The sequence below is a fragment of the Amphibalanus amphitrite genome, unplaced genomic scaffold (genome assembly GCF_019059575.1).
Source record: "Amphibalanus amphitrite isolate SeventyFive unplaced genomic scaffold, NRLGWU_Aamphi_draft 000443F_arrow, whole genome shotgun sequence".
NCBI lineage: Eukaryota > Metazoa > Arthropoda > Thecostraca > Balanomorpha > Balanidae > Amphibalanus > Amphibalanus amphitrite.
This window is the reverse complement of record NW_024881937.1, coordinates 215304-242739: the sequence shown is the minus strand read 5'-3', so window position 1 is coordinate 242739 and position 27436 is coordinate 215304. Positions and strand designations below refer to the sequence as shown.

At 48.4% G+C, this 27436-nt stretch overlaps 1 protein-coding gene across 4 annotated transcripts in view; it reads left to right on the top strand.

Annotated features, from left to right (window-relative positions):
• Positions 1-27436, top strand: part of LOC122391536 (inactive rhomboid protein 2-like) — a 117040-nt gene that overhangs the window by 12467 nt on the left and 77137 nt on the right. For all 4 annotated transcript variants that reach the window (XM_043385572.1, XM_043385570.1, XM_043385569.1 and 1 more), the window contains exon 2: positions 23748-23873. In XM_043385572.1, the coding sequence (XP_043241507.1) occupies positions 23763-23873 (111 nt within the window). In that variant the 5' untranslated portion in view covers positions 23748-23762. The remainder of the gene's footprint in view (positions 1-23747; positions 23874-27436) is intronic.

The window sequence follows — 27436 nt, the reverse complement described above, 5'->3', positions numbered from 1 at the left end:
ACTTCAAAAGCAGCCGTAGATTGGTTTCTGCTGTTTGTGAGCTGGCAAACAAGAACTTCTGTCGACTTGGGTTTGCTCATTTGCTTCAATGACTCGTCTTTTTTGGTTTCGACGTGTGTTTTTTTTTCTGTTCGGTTTCTATGCTTTTTGAAATAAGCCTAATAATTTCTAACCATAGCACAATCCTTACAATCGTAATCTTAGAGGTAGATATTAATATTACCTTTATTTAGACATATGTATCTACATTCAAGGAAATAATCTAATGATAATCGGTTATATCGCTTATAATAATCGAAGCATTGGTATAATCGCTATATTATAACAACACCTCCCAGTGCCTAACGAAGCTCTTGCCTTTACCATCTTTCGACATACCTCGTCATGCTTTATTTATTCCGATCAATATTTACCCAATACCAATACCAACCATATTGATCATTTCGGAGTAGCCTAACTATCGTGTTTCGTCGTTGTGTGCTGAGGTGAGGCCAGATATTGGAAAGCTCCGGTGCAATACCGCGGTACTGCTCGGTCATTTCGCCTCTCGGTCCGAAACTACGGCCAGCTGTGATTGTGAGGCACGACCGGCGGTATCGCAACATCCGGACTTCCGCAGACTTCCTAACCGGCCAGATCGGATATTGGAGTTGCATCATCTTATCTGGACGCGGCGCCGGCGTATAGTCAGCGAAGTCATGACGTCGTATATCACTCTTTCTTGACATCAGTGACATCAGTTTATCGCGAGGGCTGTGTGACATTCTATGGATTTCGATATCAGTAGCTATGGTGGGTCATGGTTGATTAAATTCACCCAGAATGTGCACAATTGTGCACTCCGCACGCTTGATGGAAGTTAAAACCCGGGCAGATGTAAGATGTTGCCTTGATTGCCTCAACTATCTGCATCCTGTTTGCGCTTTACGGATGATTTCTGAAGCGATTCTGCCTCGCTGCAGCCCGGCGAACTGTCTGGGTACTGTGGTAGTTTTCCCTCATGCTCTGTGATCCTGGCTTCCTCCGCAATACAGTATTCCTCCGCGATTGCACGCCAATCGCTGCAAATACTTCAGTTGTGGACGTTTACTTCGCATATGAATGCCGACTGGCTGGATTAGCTCTGGTGTGATAATATGGACAGTGGACACCTTTCCTCGTTCACAAACCTCGCTGCCTTTGATCATAGGTGAGGCGACCATAGACCATTGCATTACTGTATGTCTATGACGAAACTATTTATCTCTGGTATATGTCTGTGATAAGTCTGCACGATGGGATCACGCTATAATTGTCGTCCTCCGACGCCAGTTCGTTGGGTAAATTATCTGTCCGTTTGTCGACAAGTCGGATCCGATTACTAACTCGTTCACTGCACCAGTCCTGACCTCTGCACCGAGGCTGTTACGTAACCCGAACTTTGAATCACGGTGTTTTGAACTTGGTAATTTGGTCCTGATGGCCTGCTAGGCTATTTCTAGGCCGTTAGATTATTTGGTCTATGCTGTTGCCGGTACATTTGGGTTCACGTTTTGCATGTTGGCCTGCTGAATGCAGGCGCTTTTGATGTGTGTACGCGGCCCAGCTATTACCGTATCTTGTTTAACGTCTCGTCAAAATGTTGTGTCGCCAATAGTTCATCTTAGACAATGCGACGTCATTGTTTCACGTTTCTAACGGCTGTTGTGTTGTGCACTTAGTTAAATAACTTAAAATCGTCATTTTTGTTGATATTCATCATCAACACTCTCTCATTCTCTGATAATTATTCCTTTCTGATCTGCCATCATCAATGCATGCTAAAGCCAAATTCATATTTTTAGTTTATGATCCAGTTAGCATCTAATTCAAATTTAAATTCCTCTAACACCTTTATTTTCTAAAATGCTTCAGACCCATACAGAACAATTTTAGAGGAGGCATAATCGGATTAAGCTTGAGCCTGTTAAGTGCGAAAGGACGTTTGCGCCGTTATAAAGCTGCCTTATGAAGGCTTCGTTTGTTTGCCAGTTCGTATAATCGTATTCACGATGCATACCGATGTCTCGTCTGTAGTGCATACTTGCCGGACTGTAAAGGTGCGAACGCCTTCTAACTTAGCACCAACCCTTTGGGAGTCGTGTCTTTTGATGGACTCTGTCATGGCGATGCTCTGTATCGGCTAACGGTGACTGTGACGGCGAAGCTGACTGTGACTGCGACTGTGACTGACGGTAACAGCGGTGACTGTGACTGAGGATAACAGCGGTGACTGTGACTGAAACAGCGGTGACTGTAGCGGTGTGACGGTGCCTTTATCCGCGATCGTGACTGTTGCGGTGGCGGTGGCCCTTGCGGTAGCCACACCGGTTCATTTGCTGACACTCTGCGTCGCTGACGGCGTCCACCACATTGAGTGTCGGCGGCGGCGTCAGCGGGCTTTGGCCTCATTTGCCGCGGGGCGGTCCCACGTCCGTCAGCTGTGCTATCTGAGAGAACTCCTCGTCAGCGGAGGCGCCGCTCCGGCTGTGCTAACGAGGTAACCGTCCCCCACCGCCGCCGCGAACGACGCCGAACGACGGCGGCGACGGCGGCGGCGGCGGTGGTGACGACAGTCAGCTTGTGGGTTCAGATGAGCTGGCTTCCACACTCACAGTTGGCTGGGGTGACTGTTGGACTGCGTGGGAACGCCAGGGTGTATCGGAATGCGCCGACGTGGAATGCGCCGTGTCTGCTTGTCTCGATGCTGCGCTAGTTCAATGCTTTGAGGAGGAAATTATTATTTCTGGTTTCATGTTGAGGCTTACATAACATGCTACAAGAGGAGTAATTGGAATGACATTATGAATGGTTAGCTTGATCTTTATAAGAGTTTTTGTCTTTCGATGCATCTGCAAGAATGTCATATGACGGACAAGGCGAACAATATCCCCATACCTCCTACGCTTCTCATAACACCTCAATAGATATCACAGCTGTGCGCCCTGTCTGCATCTGTCTCCCCCCGCCACTGTCTCTCCCCCTCCGCCGCTGGTCTCTCTCCCACCACCTCCTCTGGGTCCCTGCCGGCGCCTGCCGCGCTCCTCCGCCGCTCTCTCCGGCCGCTTCTGTCCTCTCTCCGTCGGCGGGGATCGATCGACGCGCCGCTGCTGTTGATTCGTCGGCTCCGACGGCAGTCGGCGAGAGACGGGAGGCGTCGAGACTCCCCCACCGGACCGGCGAGACGCCGCCGCTGTGAATCGACGCTGATTGCCGAGCTTAGAGATAAGCTGGGGCAGCCACAGTCGGGGATCTGGACAGACGCTTTCGTAGACTGGGAACAGGTCTTTCCACACAGGCTCATGCAGCTGTGGAAGATGTGCTAGCAGAGCTCGGATAGACACAACCATATCCATCAGGTTGTAGCGTCTCTGCCTAGCTATGCACATTTGCACTGTCCGATGTGGATCAAGGGAAATGGAGTGTCTGGTCCAAGTTTCGGTATGTTGCCTCTCAGCGGTATCGCATAAATCGAGACGGGGGGGGGGGGGAGGGGGCGTAAGAACTCTCGAGTGTTGCGAGTGTTCGAGCGCTGCGGATATTGGATGCTAACTGCAGCTATGGCTCGACGTTAGTGATGCACACTGGAGCCCACTGATCAGTTGGACTCACTCCTGCTGGTAAATCGAGAGGGGTTGAAACTTGAAAACACCTTCGATGACCTAAACTCACGCACCCTGGGCTGCGGTGCTTGGCTCGCGTTACCAAAAATACCTGTCGCCTGTAGCTGACGACTTCTCTCAGTCTTGTTTCTCGCGCCTCTGCGACAGAGCCGACCATATTCGTGCTGGACAGCGCTGGCCAACTTCGATGCGAACTCATCCAGTTCGCTCTCTGACCTGATGTTCATCGACCTGGGCCGAAAACCGCCGCGGTCGCTATAAAATCACAGACCGGTCGCCGGCTCTGTGATTTTGGACTGATAAAACCGCGGACTGGTGCATTGGTGGTCGGTTTTATTATCTTTGACCAGACATCCGCTTTGCTAAGCGGCTTCAGATGTTAACGAACTGGAACTCCAGCATACATACTGTTGGGTTTTGCAATTGTGCTGCAACATCCGGTCAGGACCAGTCAAGTGATGCAGTTTCAACTTCCTGCTTGGTCGTTCCAGTTTCTAGCGTACATTTCGTGCTTGAAAGCCTGCACTATGCAATGACTATGAATGCCTTTTTTGTTACCGTTGCTAGGTCTAAACCAGAATGACTCTATTTATTGGCGATGCACAACAATATTTATCTTCACTGCCATTACAGCTCGAGGCTGTAAATTGTAAAGCAGTTACCGGCCTAGCTACCTGTGGTGCTTTCCATTACCTCTGTAACTAAAGTCTGTTACCACCCACTGAGCGGGGTAACCCCAGTGCGGCCTGGTAGCGCCCCGGTCCATAGCAATGCTCGCTATTACGTATATTTGTCATGCGTATTTTGACCCAAACGTATGACCGTTTCCACCGTAACCCTGGTGACAAATAATCCCTGATCTGTCACAGGACACGTTACCTGTTTACTACTCATTCGATCTTGGGAACCCCTGGTTCTTACCAGTACTCGCTACCTGTCCATCGTCCATTCAATCCTGGGAATCCCTGTAATGTTACATCGCCCGCTACCTGTTCAATGGCTATTTCATCCTGGGAGTCTCTGATCTGTAACAGCGCCCGCTGCCTGTTCAGTCACCGTTTCATCCCTGTCGCAGTCAGTCTTGGTCCCACAATCCCAGGAGGCCTTGGCCCAATATTAAACTCGTATATCAGCGTGTCTGCGTACGGGGCCAGACGTGGGTGTGGGTGGGGGTGGCAGGGGGGGGGGGGGGGTGATAAATTTGATAAACCGACCCTCTGTCAGAAGGAGAAGGAACCCGACTGTCACAGGTGTGAGCTGTGATTGATGCTGTTTGATGCATATCGCGCTATATTTTCTGTACAATTATTCTTCCTTTCCTTTCTCTGTTTTTATTGGAACTTTCGGGATGACCTCTGATGGTACAAAAACATTACCACAAAATGACCACCGCATTCACTACGAGCTCGTGTCAATTCTCGCTCCCGACCCTCGTCCCATACTGCCGTGCCACAGCATTCTCTCATCACCGTTGGTGTGCCAATCACCGGCCATCAGAGGGCGGCCGGCGCCCGGCCATCGCGGCCAGGGTCGTTCGCGGCCCCGGGACTAGTCCTGCGCTCGTCTGGTGCTCGTCCGGTGCTCGTCCGGTGCTCCTCAGAGCTCGTCAGTGCTCCGTATTTCCGTACTATCTTTCCCGCGCCGCCGCGCCGCCCGGTATCTCTGCCCGCCCGTAACTGGCTCGCGCCAGATGGGCGACCTCAGGGGAATCACCTCTGCCGCGCGGCCGTGGTCTCAGGAGGGTCATTGGCGCCTCGGCTGACCTTATTTTCGCCCCATGTGACCTCGTTCTCGGCTCTTTCGCGGGTAGTATGGTTCGTCCAGGTATCTTTGTCGCCTGGTTTGACCCCGTTCCTGGGTCGTCGGCGCTCTAGCAGTGCTTCGATCCGGTGGCGTTGGGGTGGTTTCGTTGCGTCTGATCTACATTTGGGTGCCGCCGTGATTCTACCCATTTGCCTCGGTCTTTCTGGTCTGATCACCTACTGGTTCACTGGTAGGTGTCCCACTCGCAGCGTTCTTTTTTAGGCTCAATTGTCCTTGGCCCGCTCTTTATTGATGATTCACTTGCAGGAGGCTCGTTCTTTGCTCATGATTAATTTGCAGCATTCCTTGTTTTCGGATTGTCGCCGATTTGCTTTCCTGCTGCGTAGCTGTGTTTTGCTGTTAATCTTGGTAAATGTATATCCAATGCCGTGGTGGTCTTACCGTCGGTTATCTTTGTATTTTGTTAAATCATTCGGTATTGCATTGGTTTTGTTGCTCAATATTCGTTCGTCTTAGTTCGGATTTCAGATCCGGTTGTTTTTCTGAAGATTAATTAGATTAGCTTATTGTTCTGTGGTTGAACTTGTTCCTCACTTTGTGCCTATTTTTGAACTTTCAAACAATCCTTAAGCTTTTTCTCAGCGTCATACTGTGTTCAACCCACGTTACCTCTAAAGCTACCAAACTTACAGTGCTTTCATTCCGATCAACATCATTTTGTAAATTACTTCGATCCTTGGACCTTTCTCAGCAGCTAGTTATTTCCTAGATGTTCTAACTTTATGTTTGGTACGCTTGGGTTTTATGTAATGCATTGTTTTCACAGCAGGCTGCGACTGGGAACTACTGATTAATTAGTTTCTGTTGGCATTGCGAGTTTTTTTCACTTCCAGTCGGCACTGTTTGTGCAGAGATGACTGGCTAGGCTAGTCATAACTTGTTTGATGTGAACTGTCAAAATAAGTCGTAGCTAGCTGGCTCTTGATACAATTTCGCTAAGTTTGTAGGTGGCTATTCACATCATTTTATGCCATTTTCGTGAACACAATATGACCGATGAGACCGAAATGCCCTTCAGCCGTAATAAACAGGTCAATATGACGCTATAATGTAATTATTCTGTGCTGTCAATATGATATTTGTGTCTAATCAGCAGGCTTCCGACGTCAGCGCTGACTTCTCATTAGTGTGTGCAAAACGGCGTGCTGCGGGCAGTCGGATTAGAGCTGTTGGCTCCAATTCATAATTTGCTGCTGCTGAGTGCTGAGATATCGTCGAACTGGATACCTGGGCGATACGCGTTACAGGTTTTATTTTGTGATTTACTTCAGCGGTCGACGCGCTGCTGCGGACCATGTGGACCACATTGGGAATGCTGACTTTCACGTCACTACTTTATATTAGGAAGACCTCCGACAGCTTCTGCCCTGCTGAAGCCTTGGAGAAAGTTCCAACGGCTTTTCTAGCGCAGTATCGGGCTTTCTGCTAGAATTTGACTTACTGAAGCGTCACACGGAATAGCTTATTTCTTGCTACCAGTTATCGGATTAAGTTTCCGCAAATTGACCTATAGGTCTGGTTCCAAGTTCTAACTCTTCCTACTGCGGTCTCATTCACGCCCAAATTTGATTGATCGTGTTTGTTAGCTTGTTAGGGTTAACTGCGTTAGTATGCAGAAATTGTCAGCATAATTTGTCCTACCCTGCCCAATTGGTCCGAGCTCTGAACTTCTCCGCCTGGCTGCACTTTCTCAACAAAACATTCGAGGCAGACATAGACGCAACAAGCCTCGCTTGTCGCGGATTCCGCTCTTATGACTCTGTCCATTCACAGCCCCAGAACTAATGACGGCTCGTCTCCTGTTCTCTTCAAGCCTCCTATTCTCCTCCAATGTTCCAGCAGTAGCGGCCAATCCCGCCTGAACTTGTAGCAACGAAAAAGTCCGTCCGAAAAGGTCTTTCTATTTCTACAGAGCCGGTTCGTGCTGCCCGCTCGGAGCTACGCCAGCTTGTAGAGCGTATTTTTCGGACGATGAACCCTATCAACGCCAGTCTAATGGTTGCAGTCGGCTGTCTGTTATTACCAACCTGGTACTGTCTGTTGGTACCAGCCTGTTGATCGCAGTCCTGAGTTGTCCCTTCTCCCTTCCTTTCTGTATGTTTCTCTGCAATATTTTACTGTTTCACTCTGTCTGTTTTCCTTTTTCGCCCTCCCTGCGCTCCTACCTTTTTCTTTCCTTTTTCTTCTTCCTTTTTGATTCTTGCTCCTTTTCTTTTTATGTCCTATTTCTCTCTCTCGTCTCTCTCTCACACTCTCTCACACACTCTCTCTCTCTCTCGCTCTCACTGTCTCTCTGTCTCTGTCTCTGTCTCGTCTCTCTCTCTCTCTCTCTCTCTCTCTCTCTCTCTCGCTCTCACTCTCGCTCTACATCCTGCCTACCCCTCCCTCCCTCTACCCACCTCCTCCTCCCCACCCTCCCAATCCAGTTCATCCACCCCGTGTGTTCGAGACTGCCGCCGGCCGGACCGGGGCGCTGAGTTCACTGACCTGCCGCTCTGCGCACTGGCCGACCGGCCCGGCTGGCGCAGCTTTCCGACCAGCTGGGACAGAGAGCTGGCGAGAGGAGGAGAGCTGGCGAGAGCGAGGGAGCTGGCGAGGGAGTGCGCGGCACGGCGCAGAAAGCGCGCCACGCCCTGGCGGGAGTCCCCGGGCTGGCTCGATGTTGAACGATGAACAACTCGGTGCGTGGATGGCGCGCTCTTGGACCTCGCTGTTGTTTGCCGAGTCGTGTTTTTGATGCCGGCAGAGCGGCGAATGGGGCTGGAATGAAGTTATCTGGATGAGATAGGCGCGAGGGAGATGAATTCACGGTGCCAACGGGTGGGGTTGAATGGCTGTGTCCACAGAGGTTGCTGGAGCTTGCAATGCAGCTGCGCAATGTCGCCTTTGTCAGGTCGATAGTGATATGCTACACTCCTGGGTGTCTTTATCTGGTCTTGCCGTCTCGCTGCCGACATAACTTAGCACCGGAGTCATATGTAGGTCGATCTTTGGAACAGCCAGATCATTGGTTATTCGGTCAGTTCACCGGTTCTTAGTTGGTTTGGTGTTGGTCGTTGGTTGACGGGTCGGTCAGTCCTTCGGTTGATCCTTTTACTTCCTTCGGCTTATGGTTCGGCTCATTAGGAAAAGTTCTTCGGTCGGTCTGTATGCCGGTCCTTGGACGGTGTGTGGTGTTGGCTGTCCTTTCGTAAGTTCTCACATCGGTTCTTGCGCCGTTTTTTTCTGCCAGTGCTTCCACCGCCCCTTGACTGGTTCCATCCGTCGTACTTTGGTCGTATCTTGCTTCCGTTATATCTGGTATCATTCCCTGCTTTTTATTGCTTTCATCTTGATATTTCCCTTCGTTTTGCCGTATCGTTCCCTCGTTTAATCATTATATCGTTCCATCATTATATCGTTCCACCGCTCCCTCGTTCCATCGTCCCATCGTGCTGCCGCAATATCGTGCCGCCGCTCCATCGTTCCGTCGTCTTGCCGTGCTCCGCGGTCCGGCCAGCCGGTCATCGATTCCTGCCGGCCACCAGCAGACCCGAGCGGCCGGGTAGCGGTAGCGGCAGCACCGACGGAAGGCGCAGGCCACACTGCTGCACAGCTGACGCGGACCGAAGAGGCCGGTATGGGCACATCGGTAAACCGGAGGGCTGAGCTGCAACACACAGACGGACCGGCCAGATAAGTGCAGTCTGCCCACCCAGCTGATGCAGACAGATCTGAGAGGCGGTGTAGCGGTGGCCTACATAGACTGGCCGATCAAAGCAATGCCTGTTTGCCATGCTGGTTTAGGCAGACATGAATATCGGGCATTGGGCCTATTTAGAACATGCACATAAATCATGTTGGATAAAGTGTTTGTGTCGCTCAATAATCTTGCAGTCTCTATTTGGGTTCTTTGTCCACCAGAAGCTCGTGGGCCCCAGAATCCTCATCCCAATCGATTACATCCGTCTCCGTTTCACATTAAGCACCCGGCCTCCCGGTTCAGATGGCTCAATTTGATGGCGACACCTCGCACCAAAGTTTACCAACCAGCTAACTGCTGGACGTCTCACCTAGTTCGCTGAATTCAACGCTGGCACGTGCATTGGAACAGTCCGATCGCCTTAGGGCTGATGACCTGCGCCGATTTCACTGCTGCTGAATATTTAACGCCGACCCAAGGGAAAAGACGGGGGTAGAGAGCGTTTACAAAGTCAGTGAGCTAGGTGGAAGTGGAAGGGAAATGCTGGTCCCGTTAGATTTCAATTGCAGTTTTTTTGTATATTTTTTTTTCAATGGCTAGCTGTCTTAGTTTATGTTTTTGCCAGATTGTGAATAAGTCCACCGCCCTTTATTATATATGCTTTATGTTGCAGTGCTTTAGTTGCAATTCTTTATTCTAAACCTCACTCACCGCTCTTGGATTTCAGCGGTGTTTCGCTGTCGACAGCTGACAGCCCGTTGACAAATGGCCGAGGGAGTTCAGCGTGCGCTGCTCTAGATCCCCTCCTACTCGTGTGATCGTGCGCGGGTGGCGGCTATTCTTATCTGGCGACGCAGACTGCCAGAAATGACGCGCTGGACCGTGAAGTACAGGACTGATGAGTGTCCCAAGTTGGTGAGCTGGCCCTTTGGAGGAGTGAAGCGCTGTCCGTGGCGCGTGGGGCTACGGAGCGAGGGAGAGAGTGAGAGAGTGAGGGAGACGGAGAGGGAGGGTGAAACTGAAAAGTGTAAGTTGGAATTCCATTGGGAGTTGTGTGAGTGATTCCGAGAGCCATTTGACGTAGAATAGTGGGGTAGCGCTTATAAGGCATGGTGAAACTAGATGTGAATTTGCAAGACTGCCCAAGCTGGCAGTCGTTTTTCTAAGCACACGGTTTTGTTGTCCCTGGAGATAGAGGTTCTAGAACTACCTAGTACCATTCTACCTCCGTATCGTTCTGATTTTGTAAGGATCACAATTCAATGCTGGTACTACTCATCCGGCTTTTTATTTTCTTTATATTTGTATGTTAATAGCGGAAACAGGCGAACGCATTATCTTTTAATGATAAGCAAATCGTTTATCATTAAGGGATGCATCTGAAATCATCGAGATGGTCGCATTTCTCATCCATGCCTTTCATAAACAATCTAATAGTTCATCTAACCTTGAGCTGATTTGAGACACACAATGTCTCAGCTCTATGACCCTCTGTGTGATTTATTCGATTGTTAGTATCAGTGTAATTTGTCCGCTTATCGAGTGGTTATATTGCGGCATCATGATGCTTGCTGCCTCGCTCCTGACTGCCTGGGATAGTTGTTATAGCCACCGCTAGATGGCAGGCCTGTCGGCGCCTGGAGTGGTAGGCAACCCGCCGGACACTGCGTTGCGCAAACGGGCCGTCCCAGACGCCAGCTTACAGGCACGTTAGTTAGACCACTGTTGGTAGATTTTGTGAACGGTTCATGACTTGACGAGGTTTGCGCATCGCGTTTTGTGAACGCAATAATAATATGTTAGATACGCCTTTCAGCATTAAGTTTCCTTAACTCGGCACACATGCTATCTCATGCGATATGTGAGCGTAGCCAGATAAAATAATTTTATGAATTAATAGATCCCAACAGTTCTATCATTTATGACTTCTGCAGTGGCTTTCAGATGCATTGGGCGCAGTTTTCTCGGTTCGGACGAACTTTTCTTTGAACAGTCCAAGTTCCAGCCGGCTTGCCATCCGCGTCCTCGCGGGGTATCGATTTTGGAGTTGTCTGGGCCGGCCTGCTTGAAGAGATGACATCGTCCCAGTAATGCAATCCATTGACTCCAGCTGTGAGGATCTCTAGCGACTTTTAATGTCTACATCCACACTTTGGAGCGGCTCTCAATGTCCACATCATTAGCGACTCTTATTGTGAGCTGTGTTGATTCCTGCGAAGTCGATGCCAGCTTCGCAATCACTCTGTTAGCTGATTCAGCTGACGAGTGACCCTGTGTCAGCTGAGTTGACTCCTAGCGACTCCAATATCGGCTGAGTCAACTTCCAATAGCCTAGTTAACTGAGCCAACTCGCGGCTACTCCTGATATAGGCTGTCACCAGCCTCGGTAAATAGCAGAGTGCAACGCCGCATCATTGCCTCTTGCCTCTGACTGCCCCGGTGGTGCCTGTTTTTCGTGAACTCTACCTTCTGTACCTCCCTTCTCATGGGCAGCGCCGGTGCCTCTGGCCTCATGCTTTTTGCCTTTGACTACTCCGGCGATGGCTCCTTCCTCATGGGCCGCGCCGTCCATGGCCCCTCTTTCCTCTCGTCGGTTCTTACGGCCCCTCTTTCCTCCCGTCGGCTCCGGCGGCACCTCTTGCTGCCGATAGCAGCTGGCGCTGAGTGACTGTCGGCCACAATTTAGCGGCCTGGTCTCTTCCAGACGGCGCAAAGCCCAAAATCCTGCCATGGGAGAACAGCGAACCGACGAAACCCGGGGGGCATGAGCTTGGCAGGCATAACAGCTGCTTATATTTCCCTGGTTGATACCTACAGTATAGAACAGTAGACACATGCATTCATTACTCAAGTTCAGTGCTTGTTGTGAGGCTGTGTCTAGTGCCCGTTGTAATCACCCCGCCTGCAGTCGATAGGCGGTGCCCGTTGGGCCAGGGAAGGGCAGAGGTCAGCTCTATACACAGTGGCGGGTACCATGTCCGTGCCATCGATCCCCCGTCGTCGGGGACAGGGCGTGGTTGGGTCAGACCGACGGCCGACGGTCAGTGGGGGGGGGGGGGGGCAGGCCTGGGTGGGGAGGGTAGATATTGGTGAGAAGGTCAGGTGGGAACCAAGTGAGAAGGCCAAGGAAGGGCCAAGTTTGACACGGGTGAGTAACAATTCGGATGCGGACTGATGGGAAGGGAGTGGCGAGGGCACCAAGCCCAATTTTGTCAATCTTTATTCCTTCATCCTAGCTGTTCAAGTGAAGCTGTCGGTGCTCTCAAGCACCAGCTGCGCTTGGAACTATTCTGCTTCCTATGGATCATCAGTCGTCCATCTGCCTCCCGCGGTCTCCATATCCCCTAGATTCCGGTCTCTCTCCGCCCATTCGTTACCCTTGGTCTCTCTTCCGGTCCACTCATCTCCCAGTCTCTGCATCTTTCCGCCCTCGCCACCTCTCTGGTCTTCCCGTCTCCCCTATCCCTCTTCTCCTCAGTTCCTTCTCCTAGCCTCTTCCCATCTCCCCGCCTTTTCCCATTTTCCCGTTACTCGCGGTCGTGAGAAGCCATCCGTCTCCTCACCAACACACCTGCCAGGCGGCGGCGACAGCTGCACCTTTTCACGACTGCCGCCGGAGCGACGACATTTGTCTCCACGTCCACGTCCTCAGTGACACTGTGCGCCGACTGCACTGAAAACACGATTTACACCCCATTGACACCTTAAGTTGGGATTACACCCACTTTACACCAGATATGCACCAGAAGTACGCCAACCTGATGCCCATTATACACCGTTGTTAGTCCCTGTTTGCACCCATGAACCTTTTTAACACCGCTCATACACCGATCCGCTAAATATACCATCAACACACCAGGCGAACACCCTCGTTGAAACACCATCTGTACACCTAGGTGATGCCCAGATCGGGGTGTAATAAGGGAATAGATCGGGATAAGAACTTTCTGGAAACACCCTTTTTACACTATACGAACACCATCGTTGAAACACCATCTGTACACCATATGGCGATGCCCAGATCGGGGTGTAATAAGGGAATATATCGGGATAAGAACTTTCTGGAAACACTCCTTTTACACTATACGAACACCATCGTTGAAACACCACCTGTACACCTAGGGCGGCGATGCCCAGATCGGGGTGTAATAAGGGAATAGATCGGGATAAGAACTTTCTGGAAACACCCTTTTTACACTATACGAACACCATCGTTGAAACACCATCTGTACACCATATGGCGATGCCCAGATCGGGGTGTAATAAGGGAATAGATCGGGATAAGAACTTTCTGGAAACACCCCTTTTACACTCATTGAACAAGGAAGCAACGCCGTTTTTCGCGCGCTTTCTAACGGCTGCCGACATGACGTCAGCGCGGCCGACCAATGGGAAGCGGCCTAGGCCCCTGCGCGGGCCCTCGGCCGACGTTAACGGCTCAGTTTCGCCGTGACCGCGACTCAGGACGCTCCGACGAGGGGAGCGTCCCAAGTGCTGGGTGGTGAAAAGTGAAAACCTCTATTAAGTGGGCTGTGAGTGCGGAGTGCGACGCAGGATCTCCCTCTGGCCTAGCGGGACGCACCACGGTGCCTACCCGCGGCCAGATTCTGCCCTTCCTAGGAGCGGATGGGCAACGACCGCCCAGGTACGCCCTCCACATCGCGTCAACGACTCTCAGCAGCCGACACGCCGTCGAGGAACACCAGGAGCCAGGTGGCTCGCCAGCTACAGTTCGAGCTGGATCGATCCGAAGGCGGTGCCGGGGGCGCGAGGCCCACCCAGCCGGTGCTTCTGGGTGACGACCAGCTGGAACAGCTCGCCCGCCGAGTGGCGACTCTTTTACAGCCGCCCCGGCCGGGCCGCGCTGCCCAGCCATCGCAACCAGACTCGACACCTCGGCCGGGTTCGGCTTCTCAGCGCCCCATGGACGGCCCACCTCCGCTGGTGCTCCCGCCGCCCGAGTTTAACCAGCAGTGGCGGAACTACCTCTCTCAACAGAGGCTTATCAACGAGAACTATCAAACAAGGGACCGCCAAGAAATCAGAGTGCTACTCCTAGCCACTGAGCGGCCCCCGGCCGACATCCAAGACCAGCAGTTCCTTCAAGATAGACTGAAACTGTTCGTCATAGTCGGCCACCGCGGCTGGGCGGCCGCGCTAAGTTTTGTATGCGCTAAGTTTAGTTATGCGTTTCGTTTTAAGTTTCGTTGTAATAAATGTTGCACCAGCTGGCTGACTTTGGTGACGGGTCTGCGAATGAAAAAGGTGGGGAGCGGTGGTGTTGGGGAGCGGTGCATGGATGGTGCTAGCCGGGTGTACCGTGGGTGCTATGGGAGTGTAGAACAGGAGTAAAATGGGTGCAAAGAGGGTGTAGAACAGGAGTAGAATGGGTGCAAAGAGGGTGTAGAACAGGAGTAAAATGGATGCAAAGGGGTGTAAAACAGGAGTAAAATGGGTGCAAAGAGGGTGTAGAACAGGAGTAGAATGGTTGCAAAGAGGGTGTAGAACAGGAGTAAAATGGGTGCAAGGTGGTGTAGCACAAGAGTAAAAAGAGTGCACATAAGGTGCAAAGGTGGCATAAAGCTGGTTCAGGGGGTGTAAACCCGGTGCAAGTGGGTATGATACGGGTGTCATATAGGTTTACTGGTGGTGTTAAAAGGGTGCAAGAGGGGTGTATGAACGGTGTTCGACAGGTGTACAGGGTGTATGTTTGGTGTTTCGAGAGGGTTAAGATGGTGTTCTTCTGGTTTAAGTAGGGCGTAAAGTGGGTATCGTTTTAGACCACACCCCATTTACACCAAAAAAGGAATCATTTGAGTTTTGAGTGTGGGGGTTTGTAGAATAAAGTTTGTGCGGTGGTGGTGTCTTCCATTATAAGGGATACACTGGACAATGTGGACGTTCCCAAGTACATGAATAAAAATGGCCATGAAACATTGGGGATCTTGTATTTGGGGGAAATGTCCCCCCCCCAACGCCCGAAATCAGTTAGAATCGACCCGTCTTTTTCTAGAATGTAATAAAACTGAAAAAGCTGTTTCTAGTATTGGAACATCTCTTATAAGGAAAAGTTTGCTTTAAGCTGCACAGCAGCGCAAAAGGAATAGCAATACGAGGAGTTTTGGAATTCGAAGAAACTTTGGAGAACGTCTCCGCAGCGTCAGAGGCTGCCTTTCTGCATCGGCCGAAGGGTAGAAGTGTTGAACATATAGCGGAGACGTGACCTTGATAAAGCCTCTGCCCATCCGTGCCATCACCAGATGCTGTGGAGCGAGGATATGAATCATGAATATGAATGTGAATTGCCTATCTACATAAACGTGAGGGGTGCATCTTGGTTGAGCTTAGAAGAGATGAAAGTCCTGTGTTTAAAATGCGTGATGAATGGCTTCTATTTTATTCGGCACAATATAAATCATAATCATGAAGGATTGTGTAAGATTATCCGCACTCTAGCCAAACATAATTTATTTTACGCTTGTTGAATCCAAATGCGTTGAAGACTTGTGAATACGTTAGCTCCTGTTTATAAAATTTGGCGTCGGAAGTCTCGTTTCAATATTCAGTGAGTACTATTCGTCATAAAGTCTTTACAGCACCGCATTTGATAACACCCTTGGGACTCGGCCGATGAGCTCACTTGAACACTGCCTCTTTGTTCCCTCTGATGTCACGTGACTAAACTGGTCGGCCGTTGGACAAGCGCTGTGCTGGTCACGTGACGTGCTGTCGCACTGCCTGAGGCGAGTTTCCGATGAACCGAACGGCGGCTTATTGGAAATTGTTTGATCCGGCCGCCGCGCCGCCTGGGGAGGTGGGTGGGGGTGGGGGGAGGGCTGACGGGGCTGTCAGAGCCGGCGGGGGATCGCAGGGAAATGGCGCAGCCGTGGTGGAGTGGTTGGGAATGGGTGGAGTGTTCGGGGTGGGAATGGGTGAGATGAAAGTGGGAATGAGCTGAAAGTTTGGGCCGGAGTGGGTGGATGTAGAAAGGATTGGGTATCTGAATAGGAAGGATGACTATTTGTGCATTCTGCAGGAGTATGACGAGAGGATGTGTCATCAAGATATGTAATTGATAAGCGAGTTCACTATCGGGTAGTTGTAAGATTCCCCAAAATAATCGTCCTGATAATTTACATACGTACGGGTCTTGTGCGTTTTTTACCATTCAACACAATATGCACTTACCCAACCATCCTAACTTTCTGTCGACTGCAGATTTATTGCGCCTATCTTAAGATCCTCCCTCAATTCTCGAAATCCGCTTCACACTAGCACCCACCTCCAGCCCTGCTGTCCAATTTTCTTCCGGTGACCATTTCTCCACCACCCTATTTGTATTCGTCGGGCCGCCACGCTCGCACCACCATTAGTGTCTCGTCTCTAGTCTAATCCGCTTCAGCCAGCGCCTGAGACTCCTCAGCTTCTCTGGGCCGGTTGGAACCCCTCCCCGTTACCCCCGTCTCATCAGCACCAGAGGCCAACGTTCCTGTTCTGTTCAATCTCTGTGGATGTCTGCGCGACAAGGCAGCCGTGGTCGCGGTAAGGGGAGAGAAGGAGTTCTTTATTCGTCCGAGTTAATGTTTGTGGTCAGTTAGCTGTTTATCTGTGCACTGTGGCACACTATTTTTGCTGGTAACCTCAGTGGCCAACACTTCGCTGCACCACTCTTGCAATAGTAGTATATTTCTGCGCTACACCACCCTGCCAGCAGTGGTGATACATGCACTAATTTGGCTACACTCACAGTGGCGTTGGGTACAGGGTGGACCAAAAAGGATGGAAACATTTTAAACTCGTACAAAACATGTATCATTGCATGCATGTGACTGGGAATGATACCAAACAAGAGAACATTTCGTGGAAATTTATAATGGCATCACTCTCATATGCTTTCTCTCGTTTTCAGTCTCTCACAGCAGATGTTCGAATTGACCACCTTCGCGAGACAGGCACAGAGCGACCAGCCTGGCTGCTGACACGATAGGCCGCTTGTATGGCTCACACAGCCTTGCTGATCGCTCTCTTCAGTTCAGAGGCTTTCTAGACCTTCCTTGTAGACCTGGCCCTTGAGATGACCCCACAGTAAAACATCCATAGGGGTCAGGTCGGATGAGCAGGTAGGCCAGTTCCGACTGGCACCGCGGGATATCAGCCGGTCACCGAAGTGGTTTTCGATGCACTTGGGCGTTGTTTTTGCGATGTGAGGAGGCGCACCGTCTTGCTGGAACCACATAAGGTCTATGATGAGGCTGCCATGCTTCGTTTGGACTCGCTCTCAGAACTTCCTCAGCGCCGCCTGGTATGCGCTGTTGATTGACGGTCACGGTGTCGCCGCTCCCTTCCTCGAATTAAAGTGGACCCATGATTCCTTTTCCGCTGAGGGCACACCATTTCGGTTACCTTGCTGCTGTGCAGTGACTTCTTTATCATCTCATCTCAAGGGCCAGGTCTACAAGGAAGGTCTCTGTGACCTGAAGCGAGCGATCACCAAGACTGTGTGAGCCATACCAGCGAACATGTGTCGTCGGGCTATCGCGTCAGCCACCAGACCGGCCGCTCCGTGCCTGTCTCGCGAAAGCGGTCTCTTCGAACATTTGCTGCGAGAGACTGAAAACGAGATAAAGCAGATGAGAGTGATGCCGTTATGAATTTCCACGAAATGTACTTTCGTTTGGTCCCATTTCCAGTCACATGCATGCAATAATGCATGTTTTATGTAAGTTCGAAATGTTTCCATCCTTTTTGGTCCACCCTGCACCATTCTGGCCATAGTTTCGAGCCTGGTCTCTCTTAGCCAACGACCCACAATTCTACACAGTGACCAACGTGCTACTTGGCCGTATGCCAAGACCATCCCTTATCCATGGCCTACCACCCTGCCCAGTAACCAGTAACCACTATGATATCAAACTGTTTGCCCGTACCACCACTTGTCCAATGTTTAGTGCCTACCACCCTGCCCACATCTGTCTCCCCATTGCCCACACCGGATCCAGCCTCCCCATTGCTCACACAGGCGGTCCCCGCTGGTCCGCTGTCATATGGCGGCAGCGGCAGCTATGGTCATCGCTCTGTGGTAGCAGCTGGTAGGCCACTGCCCGGCACTGACCATCGATCTGTACTGGTGACGGTGCTGGGATGGATCGAACGGCGCCAGGGCTCCGATGGGATGTGTGGTGTGATGGATTGGGTGATGGTGGGATTGACCTTTAGGAGTGTGGTGGAATGCGTGGTGGGATGGATGGGAGAGTGATGGGATACAGTATAGGGCTCCGGTGGGATGTGTGGTGGGGTGGATGGGACGAGGTGGTGGGATTGACCTTTAGGAGTCTGGTGGGGTGCTGGTGGGATGGATGGGAGAGTGATGGGGTTTGTTTTAGTATAGGGTATCAGTGGGATAATGGTCACTGTGGTGGGATGTACAAAAGCTCGAATTCATGACGCGTTTTGGATAAAGTCGCTACATAGCTACTCTGCTATCAGCGGTTTATACTTTGTCTGCTATACTTTCGCCTTTTTAAATAAGCTGCATGTGTGATGTCTACTGAAAATGACTCTTCATTCAGTATGCAGCTCGATAAAAATGAACGTTGATAATGTCACGAACTGATGTGAGTATTAGTGCATGCAGTGATGCACTTGCATCTCCATGCATCTATGCCGGACATTCAATGAATGGTTTATGGTAGGTCTACATCGCTACGGTATCCATTTAGATAATGAACAACACTCCAAACAATATTCTAAAGACATCGAGGCTGCTAGAGTCGCCCAGTGCTTTATGTATGTCTCCTTTGTTGTGCAGCACCCCGACCACTTTAGCAACCGGAGGGTGGCGCGGCTGTTGTTTGCGAACAGCGAGGTGCCTGCGCTGTTTAGGGTCGCAGAATGGCCCAGCTGCATTAAAACGCAGTTGTTTACCGGCACTTTGCTCATACATTATTGATGCTTACTTCATATGGTGTTTGTTTGTCACCGAATCGTCTGATGTTTGTCGTTTTCAGACATTAGGGTGCCCACAGTACCAAAACAAACCGCACGCAATACATATGCTGAAATATTTCATTTGTCTTACCCTTTTTTTGTTTTAATTCACAAATTTGCCGACACTAGAAAGTGACCGGAGTGGCTACATCAGACGTGTTTTGTTGTGACTTTGACTTGTCCATGAGGTCTCTCTGTCTGACTCTTCCTGTCTGACCTTTTTGCCCGATTGTTAATTAAGCGCGAGCTTTCCGATCTTGTCGCCTGTCTACAAATTTGAAAAGTATGCGTATTTTCCTGCCCAGCTAATGTCTGAACCTATGTCTGACATTGTCTCCGTCTCTGTCCTCTCTCAGGTGTGAGATGGAGGCATGAGCTCCGTCTCTGACCTCTGTATGTATATGTTCTAACCAGACTTGTAAACGATTCAAAAAAATTCAATCAATTCAATCACGACTCACTTGATGAAATGACCGATTCAATCATAACTCAATCAAACAGTCTGATTTTCCAAGCGATTCAATCACGACTCATGGACCCTGTGCTTCAACTCAATCACGACTCATCCCATTATCAGTGATTCAGGGAATGACTCAACTCATGATTTAACTCAACGCGATTCAATCAAGATGTTATCTAAAATTTATACATATGTGATATCAATTTAAGGCATTTTTGGAAACTGATACCAAACAGATGCCAACCAAATGCACTAAGAAAATACCAAAAATCATAGAAAAGTACTAAATCTATACTGAACTCAACAAAGTTGCAGATATTTATATAAATACGGTGTAAAGATGATAATTTACGTACAGAAAAGACAAGCTCTGTTACAAATGAAGCTACCAGAGGACTTATAAAAATTCATTTATCTGCTTGGCGCTTGCAAAAAGAAACATGCAAAATTGCACAGGACACTACCACATAGTATCAGCATCATCGAAAAGGAACAAAATTTGCAAATCAATTGTGATACCCAAACTTAAATAGCTGGTGATCAGCCATGCAAAAAAAAAAATATTGATTGATTCTTTATGAAGCAGTGGTAAAGCCAGTAAAGCATTACACAGGACTAGACATTTTCGGCGTGCTACAAGTTTTCTTTACTATCAAGAATACGGAATATCGACCCATACGAAGTTATTCAATAGTTACACAATATAAAATGAATGCTCTCATGATAAAACTACCTCAACCATCCATATTTTCAATGACAAAATAACAATTCCAAGCCCGCCCCACGAGACACCAAACTTCGTACGCGGCGGAGCTGAATTGCAAGTTGTAAAGGCCTGGCTATCAGGACGCGTTTTCTGCGTGCGTTTTTTGCTTTCGCGAGTTTGCGTGATTTGCATAATACGGTTCTAGAAAGGAACAATATAATGTTTTGTTTTTTGTTATATTTTTTATAAAAAATTTTAATTATTAAATTATCATAAAAGGTTTTATTAACGTTTATATAATATACGCAAAACATGCAAGCTCGCAAAAAACGCACGCAGAACACGCATAGTGTAGCCAGGCCTTTAGTACTGAAGTACGCATGCGCTAAGTGGGCAGCCATCTTTAATTTAGCAGCAGAACCATGGATTACTTAACTATATAAAACACATAGTATTGACGAAGTGTCATTTCTAATCTTCCTCAGGTAAATGATAGTAATTCGTATTCGTTTCGGGCTACACTGAGGTAAAAAAATTGTTAAAAAAAGGCTACTCAATAAAGCCGAAATATTTGGTTTTTAACAATTTTTTACCTCAGTGTAGCCCGAAACGAATACGAATTACAAAACACATAGTTTATATTTTTAGATTCAATTAAGCATATTTATGCATGCGTGTAAAACAGTTTTCTATCCTGTCCAATTCATTAAAGAAAAAATATCCAACAGTAGAAATCTAAATTGGTTTGGCAATATGTATTTAGCCCAGCACTAGGTAGTTGCAGCGTATATTGACGCAGCTGCGACATAAAAGTGTATTTTGCGTGGTTTGCATGTGGCAAATATTGCGAGCAGTCTGGTAAATCTCGAATCCGAATTTAGCATCGAATGCAAAACTGTTAGCGGTCCTCAAAACTAGAAGTTAAAGAACACCAAACGGATAAAGATTGTTTGTTGAGCTATGAAAACAATAGTTTTTGGGTGATGGTGGAGGTGATGGGAAGGTGGTTGTTTTTTAATACCTAGTAGGGTATGTATCTACTTTTTGCCATTGTATCTTAACTTTTGTGTAATTGGGAGCCACCACGGCAATATGTGACAGATCCATCAACGCTCATAAGCCAAGGTATTCCAATTATTTACGTTGATACGTAAACGCTGATTCTGCTGGGAAATGTAAAGTGAGTGAGAAGACCATGGGTTAGATCAAGCAATTTATGACCCTTAGCCCAAAATCAAATCAGTAACTAAGGTTACCAAATTATAATGTAAACATGCATTGTGTATTCATCAATATCTTTTGCTTACTCACAAATGTCCTAATGAAACAGGGTATTGAAAATATAAAGATTAACATGATATCTAAAACATGTGTGTTGAGCAATGTGCGCCTGCTTACTGCTACTGTTAACTTGATTACTATACTGATTTTAGGGCACTGGAATGAAACATTACATTCATTTTTTCATCTACCTACAGGGTGTCTCAAAAGTTCGTTTACACATTTCCCATGTCAATAAAGCATATAAGAACCGGCCAAAAATCTAAGGTTTTGGTGTCCGTGTGTACACTAGACAAATATGCATGCTTTGACAACTGATTCGGAAGGTTGGAAACCAAACCCTTTGCTGTATCTCCAAAAATATTTGCTCATACCGATTTTCGTCACTCCGTCAGCTGCCGGAGGCTGATAAAAGGTTACCAGCTTTCAAGCTCTTGTAGGGGAATCCCCCGCAGTTTCTGCGTCGGATTTAGGTTTGACGAGCTCCCCGGCAACATCCGCTTCTCCCTGAAAGCCGATAGCTTGCATCGACACCATCCGTGAGTATTTTGTAGGTCTTCTCTGGCGCTAACTCCTTCATGAATGACTGGCGCCGACCTCCCAAGCACCATTTTCCTTTTCAAAACAACCCCATTCCTGAACAAATGGGAAGTGCCAGGGGCAAATTTTTCGCAGCATATCGTAGCAGAATGTGTCGGCCATCTGTTTCTTAGACACATTTTGCAAAATTTGCAAATCCCGAACGCTCGTCATTCCCAATGCCAAGACCTTCGCTGGGTTCCGGAGTGTTTTCCACAGGAGAGGTTCTGCTTTGTAAACGGCCAAAACATGTCCATCATGCGGTTTTGTCCGGATTTTGTGTGTAAAAGAAAGCTATTTGCTCCAGATCTGCCTCTTGAAACTTCGTTAGATAAAACTTTACATTAATTGACACTTTTGGAGGGTCACTTGTCCTCGGCATTGACGATTTTCGCATTATTTTCCCTCAAAATTTAGCGTTATAGATATTATAAACAATTTTAAATGATATTTTGTCTTTATTTTATGATGACCTGCAATTTTTGAAACTGGGTAACCTCTGTCTGTGAGCTTCTAGTCAGTTTTCAATAGTTAGGACTGCATTTTCAGCTGCTTTCCGGAGCACGAGTCTGCTGCGGTACAAGGGTCGTTCAAAGCGCTGTTAGTCTCGCATGGTTTTGTCCTTCAAAAATTTTAGCCACCGTTTTATTAGATGACCATCATGTTGTACTCATCCTCGCCGACACTTTGCCATGTGTCATTTCCGACCTGACCATTCCCATTACTCGTGAAGCAGAGAGTTTCTCAGCCGACCCGAGTATGCGACCTCCATTTTCATGCCTGATCCATGGTCAGAGGTGAACCCTTTTTGTGAGCTCATGAAGGGTCGAATGCGCTTGAAAACAATGAAGCTGCTTGAGGAAGGTTGTTACCAATGCCCATGCAAAATTTCGACTGTTAATTTCATGTTGATTCAGAATTATTGACAAAAAAGCATGGCTGGTACCTGTAAGCGAACTTTTGAGACACCCTGTACATGCACTGACATTTATGTATAATTTGTGTTTACAGTTTGATTAAAAACTTAAAACAAAATTTTTATGTTTTTTTTCAATAATGATAGCTGTGCGCATTTATAATACTGACAAAATACCTAAAAATTTTGCAGTGCATTGTGTGTGACTATGATGCAAATGCCACATATATTTCTGCATAATATAGTACTAAATATGGTCATAACTTCAATTTCCAGCACATGGTGATTGAATCATTTTGTTAATTCAATCAACTTGAATCGATGAGTTGCCGATTCAATCACTTGCAATTGCCGTGTGTGACCGATTCAATCAGGATTCATATGGTGACAAGAGGTGATTCAACCGACTCAATCACAGTGAGTCAGCATTTTCAAGCGATTCATGAGAATCGATTCAATCAGAGTTGAATCGCTTACAAGTCTGGTTCTAACAGACTCTCTCTGTCCTTTCTCAGGTGTGAGATGGAGGCATGAGCTCCGTCTCTGACCTCTGTATGTATATGTTCTAACAGACTCTCTCTGTTCTCTCTCAGGTGTGGGATGGAGGCATGAGCTCCGTCTCTGACCTCTGTATGTATATGTTCTAACAGACTCTCTCTGTCCTTTCTCAGGTGTGAGATGGAGGCATGAGCTCCGTCTCTGACGCCTCGGGCGGTACGCCGGGCTCGGGCGTCGATGACGTCACGCCGTCGCGCGCCAGTCACGTGACATCGGCTGACTCGCGCCGGGAGTCGCAGGTGGGTCAGTCACGTGACTTTGCGGTGATCTGTTCCCTTGTCACAGCCACTCAGAAGGACTGAGCTTGGAATGGAGAGTTTTGCGGCCATCCGTCTTTCAATCGCCGTCAATATTTTATTCTTTTTTTTTGCTAGTTCCTTTTCAAGCATCTTTTTTTTGTACCAGCATCTCATATTGACGCCTGATAAAATCTCATCTAACAGGCCCTTCGCGAAATTTGAGGTGCTAACACTCAGTGGATATTTTGCGTTTGTTCACGCATTTGCGCCAGCCAGTTTTAATCCTTATACTATACCTTATAGTTGTAATCCTTATACACATTTTCTGACACCTCTGACAGCTCTTTTTTCAAGATATCTGTACTTTCAGGTTCATCGTATTCATGACCCCATATCGGATAGTGTTACCGCCCAAAATAGCACTAAACCACAAAGTTAGCACTTGCAGTTTTAGAAATAAATCGGTGGTGCAGCATTGCTTCTCGACTGAATTATTCACTGGCGCATCAGTCTAAAATGCAATATTATTAAATTAGCTGTACATTGTGTATAATTGGTTGATTAATTCGCTGAGCCCGAGTTTTATTATTTGTTTACTTTAATTTGTAATAGTGTGCCGCTAAGAATAACGCCTAAGTTTTGGGACGATTTCATCATATCCGTCTCTCAATGCTGATGACCAATGGAATATTGCATCATACTCGCCCCATTCATTGATTGGATGGTCCCCAAAGCTCATTGCTCAAGCTGGACTTTTCGCTAAGCTTGCTCTGCTTGGTCGAATCCAACCCATCCTATCATCGATTAGGTAGTGCTTTCACCCTGTTGTTTCTGGGATCAAAGCTGATCTCTGATGCAACCCTTTCTCGACTATGTAGCTTTTTTCCTCTAACATGAGGTGATGATAACAACAGTAAATGCGCTAGATATGTGCTCTGCTCTGTACTGTGCTCAAATAACTAGTCTCTGTGGAGTGTTTGTCTTGTTGCGGGGACAAGCGCTTTACCACTGCGCGCTAGCCTCGGTAGCCACCGTGTCCCGAGCTGACTTTGAAGCTTAATTCGGAGCACAGGGAGGCACTGGTGACAGTGACACGTTGAGGTCGTAAGGCCTCCCATTGGGTCTCCTTGGATCTATAATGGGGACGATGACGTCATCATTACGTCATTGCCGGACGGTTTGTCGTGACCTCTGACTGATTCGCGGACAGAATGTGTTTGATGACAGTTTTTAACATTCCTGGCCTCGTATAGGATACCTCGAGTGGGACTTTATCTTGAATTGTCTCACTGGCTAAAAAAAAGAATAGCCCTTTGATTGAGGTGCTATAAGGAAAGCAACATACGCAGGTAAAACTTGCATTCATTGAAAATGATTCTGTCGGACTCTGACTCTGATATTATTATTTGGCATCCGTACTAAGTCACATGAAGAAGGAACACATATTCAAAGATGAACAAAAGTAAACAACTAATGGTCTTTCAGTTGTCTTAACCCGCGAGTTGCTGGGGGGGGGGGGCGTTAAACGCCCCCACTTTTTTCGCCGGGCCATAGCATAAAAACGGCGCGCCGCAGGCGCGCCAAATTTTGGGTACCTGTAGGGAATTGATTGAAGGTTTTTGTGACAAAGTTTCAAAAAAATCGGTCGGAAAATTTTTGAGATATCGAGGTTTTAGTGACGTCATGATTTCTGAGTTTTCGACCAAAAACGGCACATGTTCAAAAAATCATATAAAATCACAGAATAGACATACAGACATGCCGTAAACGCCATTAGACTGCCAATACCATGAACAATCAAATGGCTATCTTCGATTATTGATTATCGTTCCGCATTTCCCAAAATCTTGAACTGAATCTCGGCAATTTCTCGTGACTACTTCACGACCATGATACATGCATTTCTTAAATTGAACTTTTTGAGCCAAACACGTACACATATGATAAAATGAATGCCACCATCGTGTTCTACGCCCCAAATTACCCTTAAAACATGTGTCACAGGCTGCGAATATCAGTTTTGATTTTCGGGGATATGTGCCTACCCGGTTGACCTGACCTTGACCCTGACCTATGCTTGTCTGACCCCTACATGGAGCTGACACTCTTGTAGGCCTTATATGATGGATTGTGCACCGTTTTGACAGAGTTTATGACGAGAGGCGCCCATTGCGAAGTCCTGAAGTCCATGCTACTGAAAGCCCGATTTCAGGTGTTTGACCTGACCTTGACCCGACCTGTGACCTCAAAATTCAACTTTAAAGTACTCATCTGAAGCGTCTCGTCGCGTTCTTTCGTTTGCCGCCTCGTGCGTTTCGCTGCGCATATTGGTTCTCGAGTTATCGGCTGGGGGCGTTTAACGCCCCCCCCCCCCCCAGCAAACGGTGGGTGGCGAAATACCCCAGCAACTGCCGGGTTAAAAAGGCTGTTTAAAAGCTGTTCTTCAGTACCTACAAAATATGGGTATCCATTGCTGAGCCACCACAGACCACCGCCTGGTGATCCATTCGCTCATTTCCGCCCCTCTGTGTATATGTGCTGTGTGGGAGGAGCTCCGCCACCATCTCCACCCCTCTGTGTTTACCCAGGGTCGCCTCCTGCGTCCATATCACCAAGTGCCGGGATCCGCAGGCGTCAGCGCGGGAGGTGGGGGGTGGGGGTGGGGACTAATCGAGAGACAGCCAGACGGGGCGATATGAGGCACATGTCTATTAGCACATTCAGTCGAGGATGTTTGGTGAACAGAGAACAATGATGGGCGCTGGGTGCGACAGAGGGAAAAGTAGCAGCTTGTCTCAGCCGTTGCGGTAAACTAATGGAATATGCACTCTTCCGAACTGTCATTCCGTCGTTCTTTATTGATCGCCGCCTGGGATGTCTGCGTCTAGTGACAGAGGTCTAGTGACAGAGGTCGTGATGCAGGTTGGATGAAGTGGGTGACTGGTGAGCGGTGCAGGCCCGTGTCAAGTTACTGAAATACGGCAAACGCAACTCTTATTGTCCCGCCCAAGCCAAACACGGGTTCCAATTCTGGTTAAAGGCAACGCAGGAGCACCGCCAACCTCTAGCGGTAGCTGCATTTCTGTCAGACCCATGGTCACTGATCTGATAAATGTTACAATTTCGAGCCAACCCTCCACTTACGCTCTGGAGCAGTGTTTGAGTCCAATTTCCGGTTACATGTTTGTACCGTCCTGATGATAGGCCATCTGTTTGCCGGCGCTCCTGATCTTTCACCGATGTTTAACTAGTACCCGGCCAATGTTGACCGGGATTATAATCGGTTTGCTCGGCCGCCGGCTCAATATACCTCAATGACCCCAAAGAGGATGTCAATCGATGCTGATAAACCTAGATCGGAGCTAGTTGAACGGCGCTCTTCGGCGGCGTGTATGGATTTGGGCGGTGGGGTGGGGTATTGGTGGCTCGGCGTTCATTGTGACCTTGTGACCTTTGGGTGGGCTCGAGGTCGACTGAATCGCATAGCGTGGTGAGCTGGCTCAGTGGCGTCAACCTTTGATGACTTTTTTAACTAGATATGGCCCGTCTGGTTTCAAAGCCTG